The 12,361-nt window shown below is 42.3% G+C and overlaps 1 protein-coding gene across 3 annotated transcripts in view; it reads right to left on the reverse strand.

Annotated features, from left to right (window-relative positions):
- Positions 1–12,361, reverse strand: part of FILIP1 (filamin A interacting protein 1) — a 99,529-nt gene that overhangs the window by 33,598 nt on the left and 53,570 nt on the right. For all 3 annotated transcript variants that reach the window (XM_057369226.1, XM_057369217.1, XM_057369208.1), the window contains exons 3-4: positions 7,619–7,792; positions 5,437–5,615 (exon numbers count right to left, since the gene is read on the reverse strand). In XM_057369226.1, coding sequence (XP_057225209.1) covers positions 5,437–5,615; positions 7,619–7,792 — 353 coding nt within the window. The remainder of the gene's footprint in view (positions 1–5,436; positions 5,616–7,618; positions 7,793–12,361) is intronic.

Below are 12,361 nucleotides of genomic sequence, written 5' to 3' on the forward strand. Positions count from 1 at the left end.
AAAAAAAAAAAAAAAAAAAAAGCCAAAGTACAAATATGGCTAAGAACTCTTGAGGAAAAAAAGAAGATGGCAAAAATATTTCTGTAAAGTAACTTAATTTCCAGACTTCAGAGGAATCACCAACAGATTACACAGTTAGAGGCCAGAATCTGTTTTATAATGTTTGGATCTTATACCTCACCCCAGTATTTCTGTATGTGCCTATTCTTACCACAGAATTTGGTCGTATGGTGATAAATCAGAGATTTATTTGTCCTGAACACTTTGTCTTTTTGGCTTGATTGTTCTCCAAACAAGTAATTGACTGATGGATACTCTGCCCTGCTGTTTTCCCGCCAGCTCCTTTATTTTACAGTCTTCATAAAAATCAAGGGAAAACACAAACTGGAAAGGCAACACACACAAAATCTCCAAGCTGTATCACACTCCAGCCTTTACAATTGCTTGGTTCCATGAAATACAGGGAAACAAAAAGGCAAGCACTTCCCAATGAAAGGATTGGTGCTGCCGTCTCGTGGGAAAAGGGAGAAGGGATGCTCTGGTAATAAAAGCAGAAATGCAAAAAGGGGAAAAAAGAGAGTGCAAAAACTTGTTAACATCAACACTCCCATTTCTGTTTCAAGAGGGCTGTGTGCTTTATTGCTCACAAATCAGTTTCCTTTGCAGGTGATGTGRGCCCAGAATTACATCACCAGCAGAGCAGCCAAGAGCATCTCGGTGCCAGCATGACTGAAGCCGAGAGGAATGTATTATCACAGACCTCGGAGGGACTTGCCAGTGCATTCCTTGCTGGGGGTGCTGCGATGGGGGAGGCAAAGAGGAGACAATTTTACGTGAGGACTGAAAGGGAACTTTGTGGAGGAAAGATCTGGGGTCACAGTCTTGCTGTCTCCTCTAGGCAGATCTAATTATGGCCATGTACTTCAAAAAGAGGGTTTAACTAAAACCAGATTTAGCAGGGCAATGCTTCGGAAGTACAGGCTGAATCCTCAGCCTTGTCTTTGAGGAAAAYGTGAAATGCTTCAGTGCACTGAGAACACTCAGAGTGGTTGTAGAGAATAATTTGAAGCAGTGAGAAAAGCAAGAACCAATATTAAATCCTCRTCACTTCAGCGAAGTCTTAAAATAAAACATAGTATCTATCCCTCGGCACAGACAACACTGGGATGCTGGTGTACTTTTCCCGATCCATTGTGTGCTGGGTGACAGAGTCTCAGCAGTCTCAGGGATCATGCTGCAAATGATCAGATTACTCCCAAAGCAGTCACACGGATCCCCTGTAACAGAGCTCCAACAAAGCCTTTCTGCCACATCACACCCTCTATTYGGCAGCCCACATCCCTTGCATATAAAAGAAATTCCCTCCTCCCCCCATTTTGTCAAGCTGTTTCTTCCATCCATCCTGGATGGCAGGACTGGCTCAGTGCTCCTCACCACAAGCCTCTTTCTGAACTTTTAAAATCAATGAGAGCTTTCCAGTGCTTTTAATAGCAGCAAAATGTGCTGTCAACCAACAGGATTAAAAGAAGGGCACAWGAAAAATTTTTCAGAGATTAGCACCTCTAAAAATGTCAGCATTTTAAACCTCATCTCCTAGGTCGATTGAAACGTCGAAGTGCTGACATTACAAAGATCTCTACCCTTTTCCACCAGAAAAAAAAAGCACTGCTTGTCAAATGAAAAAGTTTATAAAGATTTTCCCTCCACCTTGCCCCCAGTTCCCTGAAAGGGGAGGCAAAAGGGCCAGGACTAGGGAGAACAGAGAACAGCCAAGTACCATTTCATACTCAGCCTGCTTTACACAAGAATTTTTGGGGTAGCAAATTATCAACTGGTTTAGCTGTGCCCAGCTCAGCCACAGTCACCCACCAGCTCCCTCCCAAAGCACGGCTGAAGTTCACAAGGGTGCCCGTGCTGGGAAAATTAATTTTATCCCTGAGGCTGCTGATGTTGGGTCTGCTGCTCTCCAAGTGCCCCGACAGCCACGGTGTCAGAGCAGCTCTGAGCAGACCCTTCATTCTCCACCGGTCAGAGCAGAGACTCCTCGTGCCATCATCTGTCACCCAAGTCTCAGAGGTGACCTGGGGCCCTTCAGCTCTTCCCTGTATGCCTCAGCCTCCTCAGAGGGCTCAGGAAGATGTCTGCTTTTGCATTCCCTGGGATCAGAGATGCCCAAGGACAACTTGATGTTAGAGGAACAGCAGCTGAGGTGGGCAAGGATTGAAAAGGGAAATTTGATCGCACAGAAAAATAGAAARTACTGTCCATAACTTTTGAACATCATTATACAGTTATAGCATAATTTAGGGAAATCAGTAAAACACTTCAGCCACCATGTCTGTAGAAGCACCTTCCACTAAAAGCACCAGATTTCTTTCATCTCCACCTGGAAAATGGTCATCACTACTCTTTTCCCGTAACATCCAATCTTTTCCACAATCTTTCCTCAGGTCAGCTGCACTTGGTCTTGCAGAGCCAACACCAACATTGAGGCCATTCAGCTTTCTCGGTTTACCCCCCCCCCCCAGCTGTCTACATTTGGAATATCCCAGTGCACTATTTTCTCTTTTTTATACTTTTCATGCGTCATTATTCTTGACAAATCATGTTTTGCTGTTACTTCCTTCCTGTGTGAGGCTGACCTAATAATTAGTCACTCATAGGAACTGTTTGCTTTCATATCATGTTGTTRTAGATGGATTAGAGATAAAGTATGAAAGCGTATGCAAAAAATATTCCAAAGTAAATACATTAAGAAAGTGTTAGATATACATTAGAACTGAGGCAAATTTCTGCTTTTAAAGAAGTCCCTTTTTACTTTGTTCAAACTTTCACAGGACAGCAAATGCAGATGTGGCCTGCAAAAGTTGATGTGGACAGCAATGGTTAGGAAAGACTGATAGAATACTGTGAGGAGAGAAATTACTGAAACTACTTAGATTCAGGACAGAAGTTATTGCTGCTCTCATTGTAGCAGACTGCTGTGAGATGGCCATCCTGCAGCACTGTTCTTCCTCTGGCTCACCCTGTCTCATTAACATTATAACTGCRAGTGCAGCAGAGTGGCTGACGGGCAAAGTTCACCTCTGTGTCCCTTTTCGTTTTCATGGAGACTACAAGTCTATTCAGCTCTTAATAAAATAACCCTCAGAGCACCACAGTAAAATGAATTATATGTATAGTGGTTCTTATAAAACAAGAATGCCTATGCAGGACCTTAAAAACTGCCTTTGGGCAGGTCAGTTCTCTGTCCCAATAAGCAGACTGAGTATGATTTCTAGTATGCTTYCATCTGTTGCAACTTACTTTTTCCATGTCAAACTCTTTCTTTTTGACAAAATCTGTTGCCACTTTGGGGCTTTCCTAAGAAATCATCCCATCACTCTCTCTTTCTTGTGAATATAGCCCTCAAGCAATACTGCTTTTAGGTTTTGATAGTTACAAAGATGTGGGTGCAGCATGCATTTCACATACACTCAGAAAACAAGGTAAGAAGTTGAGATAATKTAAGACTAAATGCTAATGATTGGTTTCCAGCCCATCCTGATTTTGCTCATCTGCTATATAAGTGATCTGAGAGGAGGACCCTGAAAAGGGTGGTGTCTGCATCTTGGGTTTTTGTGTTCAGCTGCATGCCATGTTCTCTCCGCTTGGGCTCTACTAACTTGAACAAATTAGTGTCATAGACACTCAAAGTGGATTAAATAGAAACGTCAGATTTCTGGTATTACTCATCTCAAATTAAAAGGGCTTCTGCACTGCAATTATTCCCCTGCACCCACCAGTACAGAGGCACTGGTGACTGAAGTCACTGGATTTAGTTGCTCTTAAAGATATGCTTTCAAGAAAAATTGATATTAAAATTTTCCTTTTCTTATTGCTGTTTTTCAAAAAATTRTAGAATGCAGAAAACTTGAAGTTTGAGAGAGCAGGAAGGGTAAGAGACAACATACACAGATATGGGACTTGATATCTTAGCAGTAGTACGACAAAAATCTTTTTAATCCCTTTGTTAAAGGAARTCAGTTCAAACCAGGTCATAAGAGTAAACTATTTAGTGGTCTTCACAGATTGAGAGGGAATAATAAGAAGGCAAAAATTGTCAAATATGAATATATAAATATATAGACAAATGTAAATGGTATTTTAATACTACTTTTGTAGCACTTTAGTGGCCRCATGTCCATGAATATTCAGCATGGAGACAAAATGTCATTTGTGAGAATCAGATGTGAAGTTGCTCCTTACTTGAACAGACAACATCTTTTATTTGTTAAAAYGAATTTATTAACACATTTTTCATTTTCTACTATGAGAATCAATTTGCTATGRTGCAGAAGCATTTCTGTTTTTTAAAGTTTGCCAATCAACCCAGGAAAGTAGAGACAGAAAAAAAACCTAAACCTATTAAATCAGGAAATATGGTCACTGTAGCTCATGTGCCACCTACTCAATGCTGGCACTGAACTGAGTTCAGGAAATACGCTGAACAATTTAGCTCCTGGCTTTTAGCAAATGTCTGCCACAAGCCTGTGGTTTCCTCAAAAGCATTTCTTCTTTGAACTTGCCTAAAGTATTTTTCTCAGAGCCTTTTTTTTTKTKKYTTKYTTKGTTKKTTTTTTTTTTTTTKTTTTTTTTTTTTTTTTTTTTTTGGTTAAAAGAAACACAAAGTGGATTGATTTCAAGCAATTTGGTATAAGCACAAAAATTTCAACTTGAAAAACTGAGGCTTTTACTGAGTGCTCAGTCTTCAGCTAAGGTAGGTGATCTTTCTTTCCTTAGAGACACAGAGAACAAATTACTCGTCCAACAAACAGGATAAAACACTTGAATAAAAGAAATCTGGGGTGTATGAAACTGTGAGATAAACACTGCAGATAGTGCACCACAGGCTGGGCACATTTTGTAATGCATGATAAAATTTTCTTCCAGGGGAGCAGATAATGTGCCTGGGGCATGCGTCTCCAGAAATAAGAACAAGAATGCAAATGGTTTGTGATTTTGCAAGCCTAAATGCAAAGGGCATGGCAGAGTCCCACCATTTGTGTGCCAGCATCCCAATGCGTTGTGGTTTTCCTTACCCTGCCTCCTGCTGTGACAACAGTGCTCTGTCCTTCACAAAACTCAGCGCTTAGCTAAGCAAGGCAGTCCCAAACTTAGCCAACATAAATACCATCTGATCAAAAGCTACCTGGAGGTGAACCCAAAATGGGCATGACTAATTCAAAACAAATCTTTTTCTTTATTCAAGTGCACACTACAGGAACGTTCAGTGGTGTTCCCCCAGCTCCAGACTTGCACAGTAACATACTTACAAATGACACGAGTGGAGCGACATTTACAGATGTTTTACACATAAGTTCAGTGTCATTTAAACACCAGGCCATGTCACTGCTGAAGGGACAAGCACTGGGATGCTGAGATCTTTGCACTCACCTCTCCCGCTCCTGTTCCAAGAGGTTGGTAAAGTCATCGCTCTTGTTCATGTAGTCTGTGTGTTTATGCTTCTCATTTTCTAGCTCGTAAACTGTGCGACGATGGCACTTTTCTGCCAGCAGGAGCTGTTCCAGCATGCGCCGATATGTCTCTTTCTGCTTCTCTTCAAGTCTGTCCAGCTGSATTGTAGGGAAGGAGAGCAGACTGTTTTAAAGGTCCCCTTGCTTGCTTCATCTGATTTATTAACTAACAATGCTGYGTTTGGTAAATGCAAGTCCCGTAATTTTGTGTCTTGGGTTTTACATAAAGCAGTGACTAAGAATAACGGCCCTGTGAAAGTAAATTATTTATTTGGTTGACATATTAGCAATAAACATTTGCACAGTTTTCAGATACACAAAGGACAGAACTTCACTTAGCTTTAGGATAACAAGTARTATCATTGCAGTGTGGGATTTCCCTTGTGGTGAGGTGCTGTGCACACTTCCTTCATTTCACAGGGAAAAAGCTATAGCTCAGTCTTCAGATCATGGGAGCCTGAGCTCACACACCTATATGGGGACTAGACACCTGCATGTGGGGCATAAAGTGTAATTTGAAGGTTGAAATTTCAGTTTTGCATCTTTAATACACCTGTAAGACTGCTGAGATAAAAGRTCCAAAATATTTAGATTCAATACAGATTCAGTTTTACATTACCAAGTACAATTAATTATAAGCCTTAGGGGGTTCCCCTCCGTCTGTTTTTTGACAGAAATTATCTTTCTGCACAATCCTTTACCTTTTTTGTCTTCTGTATTTTTTATTAATTTAATATGCTAATTATTATTCAAACAAACATTAAAACCAGGAAGATCTGTCTAAAAAGTTTCCAGGGCACTCCAAATCCACCATGGTAGACATGTTGCTCCTTTTGCTGTTTCTTGAGTGCAGATGACAAACTCCAGCCTCCTCCCTGCCAAAGCAGCYCTCAGCCTTGGTACTTGTTGTGTTGCCTGCCCCTGGCTGGCAGATCCTGCTCTGCCCATCCCCAGCCCTTACCCTGTGAGAATCTCATCCTCCTCAGCCCCAGCTGCCCCAGGGCTGCTGTTTTTTTCACAGGGTGTCTCAGCAAACTGAGGGAAATGAGAGAGCAAGAGGACCATGGCAATTTGCTCTCCAAAAGCTGACCGTAGCAGCCAAAGTGAAGCAGTCATTGCATTTTATAAAAGAGCCAGGTTGGGTTCCACTTTTGAGAGTAGATCTTTTGCACTTAATTTTGTCACCTTCTATTTTATTTCGACATAAACCTTGTGAATCTGCACATGACAAAAGTTTTACACTGAAATTATTTGATTCTTTAGAAAAAGCTTGCTAAACAATTTTAATCTTGTTTGACAGTATTTAAATGCTCCCACATACTAAGGTCTGATTTCCTTATTTACTATCTTCCCAAAAATTCCAGGAGATGCTTCAATGACAATACACAGTACAGAGATATCCCATGGTAGACACAACCTCTGGTGAAGAAATTAAATGTTCTGATTGGATGAAGTTTGAAGATTTGGACAGGCACTACAATATGTTATATTGCATGTTGTTGCAATCTCCTCCCCCATGACTGGACTGTTACGAACAGGAGCAATGGCTGTTTGTTTTGGCATTCACACTGGCCTCAGACATTCTCAGGTCTACTCCAATGCTCAGGTCTACTTGACATTCATTTATTGCTTAGCTTTTAAAGCAAGGAGTCCTGTAAGTCTCCTTTAGGGGCTGAACTGACTTTGCAGTACTATAGTTTGAGTGACATAAAATGAATACAGATTTATGATCCCACAAGKAYGGTCAATCTCCAAAGGTCTTYTTTTCTTAACTACCCTTGTGATAGYGTTCTAGTATGCCAAGAAAATCAAAGAGTAGTTACCAGTGCTGWGTAAAAATCAGGAATTTAACACCCAAACATTTTGATCTTGCTTAACAGCACCAGCCCTAAGAAGCATCCAACTTCTTTATGGTTTGTGTTTAAATCCAGTGACTTTGTTTACAAATTATTCTGCATAGGAGTGAASAAGACTTTCTTGTCAGTGTACAAATTCTGTGTTATCCTCTCACATGCTCTGCACGCATCCAAAATATGCTAACCTCACTTCTGGTTAGGATTCCCTCTGCACAGACATAATGTTTCCAGTCAAGAAGCTGTTACCTCTGAAATTGGCTTCTCATAGACGTCTTCCCCTATAGACTTTTCTTGGGCAAGGATGGCATCCCTGTGCAGCACTCGAAGCACATTCTCTGGAGTTGCAGACCCATAATGAGCTTCCAAAACTTCAGGTTTGGTTTTCTCTGTCTTCAGCATGTGGATCACATCTTCCCTTGCCTGTAACAGTGCAAATCACTATCATAAGTCAACCTATTAACCAATAGGAATTCAGGTAAAATAGGGGTATTTCAAATATACAGAGTGCATACACAGACATAAAATAAATTAGAAAAATGCCAGGCTATCAAAGCAGACACAAAAATTTTGGGAGATATCAGAGTAAACATGATCTGTGCAATACAAATGTTGTCCTTTAAGGGATGAATTATTGTGTTCCTGCATTACATGACATTACATTTGAAYACTAMGAATTTTTATCTGGGTTGCAACTATAGCCAGGGAATATCATTATTCTTCATGTACTGGATCTTATKTGTTGCCCATGCTGTATCCTGAAGGGGATAAGGAAATGAGTAGAACAAGCAGCACAAGTGAACTGAATTGATATTTCTCAGAAAGCGACTTCCTAGCCACTCCCTACCTGAATTTGTGACTAGATACCCTTTTCAAGTAACTTTTAAAATAATTTTTTTCTAGGTTTTTTTTTTCTTAAACAAAGCCATAGATTGCAGACCCCACTTAACCAGCATAACTGGTGTCAAACATGGAAAGTGTGAGCAAATCCTCCCAGCAGCAGAGGGTGGCTGTGCTGGGGAGGGAGCAGGGGTGCATATGGGGCCAAGGGCAGCCTGGGGCCAGCTCCTGCTCCCTGCTCCAGGTGGGAGCCCCTGGCTCCAGGCAGCCTGGGCAAACATCTGGGCATGATGGGACAGCTCTGCAAGCCAACCTGGCTGTGAAAAGGGCCATTTCAGGGCTGTGCTGTGGACAAACACCGAAGTCAGGGCTCTGTCTCTAATGATATTTGCCAACCCCTGTTAAGCCATCTGTAAAATGGGTGCAGAGCACCTGCTTGGCTTTCAAGGTGTGTTTATGAGGCTGTGGCCAGAGAGGGACTGTAAAACCTGCAAGTTTTTGGTGGGGTGAAGGGAGCTCCTGGATTTCCCTAGAGAACATCTTTTCCACAAGCGCAGATGGGTGGGGGTGCAGAAGAGTGTGGGCATTTTTCTCTTGCCTGCCTTTCTGACAGCCCACGTGAACTTGGGAAGTACATTAAGGGCTAAGGATATGTTCAGATATTTTAGGAAAAAAATACTTTACAAACCCTGCCCCTATGTAAGCAATGACTGTTTTAAGGTTTATGAACTGACCAGCTCTTCACACTTTTCCATGTCATTCATAACAGCATTCAATTCATCCCTGTAGCAAATCTTAAATCTTTACCCAGTACCACAGAGGTATCACAGCTCTACAAAACCACCTGCTTTTAAAATGAGCAAGAAAATTATTTTAGGAAATGGCAAATACCCTATAATAAATCTTTTTTTAAAATTTAAAATAGTCTAACGTGAAAATAAACCAAATAATGAACTTGAGGCAAAGATCATGCCATCTGATTAAGAACTAGCCCAATTACACATTATAACATTTTGCAACCTTAAGTAAAATCTTTGCACTTGTCTGCAAGATACAAAATACCAATTGGAATGGCATTCCTGTTATTTCAAAATGAGAGTGGGAAAGGTGCAGCACTCATGGATGTCACAACAAGTGAATTGTGTGAGCTAGTCCCAAAGAAAGGCAGAAGAGTGTGTACACCTCACTACATCACATCCTGAGACTGTGCCACTCTCAGGACAGGAAAAAYGTTATTTTAGGAAAGTTCTAGACAGATTTGAGAATGTATTACTTTTTTTTCTATCTCTGTAGAAATAACAGATGTGTCTTCATCATCATAAGGCCAATGCTTCTATATTGAAGAAAAAACCCTTAGAAAGTCCAATAGGATGGCATGGGACTATGGGGGGATTACTGAATATCCAGATTTGATGATGTGTTGTCTTAAGGCCTTTTAGGAAGAGGCAGTTCTGAGGCCATACGTGCATCGATGAACTAATTTGGTATCCTGCTGTGTGCCTGGCAGCAGGGGCTGTGCCACGGGCGTGCTCAGGGAGGGCACTGTGCAAACGGAGCACGGAAACAGTGGGATGGGAGCACAGCTCCCTTCCACCCTCGGCACAAAGGGACACAGCCAATCATGTTGAAATGTCTTTTTATTTTGATTCTGAGCCCACAGAACTTCAGGCCCCACACAGCCCATTCCTCAGGGACCGGCAGCCCTCAGACCCCATTTGGGAGGGGAGGAGGATGAGTTCMTTCTCTCATGTTGAAGCTGTTGTGCCCCAGATGGCACAATTAAACACTGACAGGGCTGAGCAGAGCAGGCAGAGAGCTCTGGCTTGGTGATTTAACGCTGTGAATAAGGCAGAGCAAAGAGCTGAGTCCAGTCCTGGCAAGGGTTATTCGATACAGAAAGAGCTGGTGGAGGCAGCTGCTCTGCCCAGCGAGTGCCCAGCCCCTGCTCAGTTGTGCACTGCCTGACTTTCCTTCAGRCTCATTAGTCTGTCATCACTCACAATTAAAATGGAGCAACTTTAGCACAGGGGAAAAGGAATAAGAGTTTCTGGAACAGCYAAGAAAGGCTTCTGGATGCTGCAGGTTTGGGTGCCCCAAAAGACAGAGGGAGCCAAGCCAGGGGAGTGGGTGATGCTGAATGGAGGACCTGACACCCCGAGAAGCAAAAAAGGGGCCCAAGCTCAGTTCAGAGCTTTGAAGAAAAATACCTATTCATTGCTTTGTCTTTAAAGGGAGGCAGTGACAAACCAGCTCCGAGGGAGCAGGGCAGGACTGTCAGCACTGAACACCCCCTGCTGCAGCCCACGGGGAGGGTACCTAGCCCAAGAATGGTGTCACCATCCCCAGGGCCACTCAGCTGCCCTCTCCTGTACCCCTTCTTGGATACCCCGTGCTCTGCTGGCACTCTGGATTTGGATGGTGTCAGTGTGGCAAGGTGCCTTCTGCCTTTTCTGGGCTCAGCCCTTTCTCCTATCGTTATCTTTTYGAGGGTTAATTCACCAAGTGCTCCGTTTCAGTTGTGATAACAGTTTGTGGAAAACAAACTGGCAAACAGACACACAGGTTGCTAGGAAGCACTGGACCAAAAAGGGAACCTAATGCTAATAATAAACTGGAGATGAATTTGCTTTTGTTTGGTCAGAAACAAGYTCCATCAAAGGGAGATTCTGAAATGCAGATAAGCTAGGTCAGAAAGAAACCTAGGAGACATCTTAGCCTTCCACCAGCCTCAGGGTTTGTGAATTCCAGTTGGTCTCTCCAAAACTCCTCAGGATAAAAGAGCAGGAAGGAACTGAAAGAGCATGCCTGCRTACCTTGTGATTTCATGTTTCTCCAAATGACTCATTTTCCTCTGAAACAACTAGAAGAGAGGTCAGATAGAGATGTTTTCTTTCAATGTATAATGATCTGTAGGAAACAGACCATTTGCAAAAAAACAAGTCAGAATAATCCTGCAGAGGAACACTTGGGCTACTTCAACATTCATACCTGTGAAGAGGCATGAGAAGCTTCTTCTCCTCAAAGTGAGGGGCCCTAGCTAAGACGAGGGGACCTTGCTGACAAGCTGTTCCACTGATGGACATCTGCTGCTGGTGCCTCCCTTGTCCCAAAGCACAATGCTGTTTTGCATAAGTTGTAAGTTTGGAGACAAACACAAGGAAGATATTTCAAACTGGAAATAAACTTGCATATAAATCCCAGAGGAGAGTTTTTAGCTGTTTTGGTGGAAGGAAAATGATRCTTGGCACAGGAAAAACATCTCTCAAGYCYTTTTCTTGTTTTGTTTTGYTGGTGCTGTGATGAGAAAGAGCATCCAGGCTTAAGAAGACCACATATTGCAACAGCTTGTAACACAATGAAACTCATTTGTAAAGTCCAGAAGACTGCAATTAGTCAGAGGAGCTCTTTAAAGTCAAATACAGAATTTAAAAAATTTACTTTTATTGGCTTTTTATTATTTCAATTGTCCTACAGAGAAGTCCAAGCTACATTTCTATCTATACTGTTTTTGAAAATAAAGARACTTTTCCATTAATAAAGTGCCCCACATACCTGATTCTCTAAGCAGTAGGAGCAATAAAGACAGGTCAAAGATGTGCTAATTTAACTCCTTCAGTTGCTCTTGCTGACAGAGGAACTGCAGAGCTGAGCTGTGTCTAAGCGTTGTTTTACACTTACTGGAGGAACCAAAACCTAAAGGCTGATGGCCTCAGTCCTTGTGTACACCCATAGAGGGGCTGAGGTGCTGTGGAGCGCTGCTGCCCCACTAAGTTTCTCCTGTTCTCCTTTCCCTCCTCTCTATTCCCCACTCACAAGTGCACTCACCTAAGATCTSGGGTCTGCCTTTCTACCTGGGAAARAAATCCAAAACAATGCTCCCCTTCTCTCAGGAGTGCATGCTACTTGCCCAGATGGAAGGCTGATGTGAGCCCACTCGTGGCAGGGCTACCCCGAAACRCTCACTTCTTGGCAGAACAAAGCAGAAAGACTTTCTTTTGCTCACCGACTTGAGCGGAGCAGGGGGCTGTGTTCCAAACCTCCCTTCACTACGTGCCTAGTAAAATATTTAAAAGATATAGAAAGGATGTAAAGAGGTTCCTGCATAAAATTGAAACCATTTAGGAAACAATAGCATGACTCTGCTGCTTGTAA

This window comes from Malurus melanocephalus, unplaced genomic scaffold, assembly GCF_030028575.1.
Source record: "Malurus melanocephalus ecotype Western Australia unplaced genomic scaffold, MMel_1.1 scaffold_4, whole genome shotgun sequence".
NCBI lineage: Eukaryota > Metazoa > Chordata > Aves > Passeriformes > Maluridae > Malurus > Malurus melanocephalus.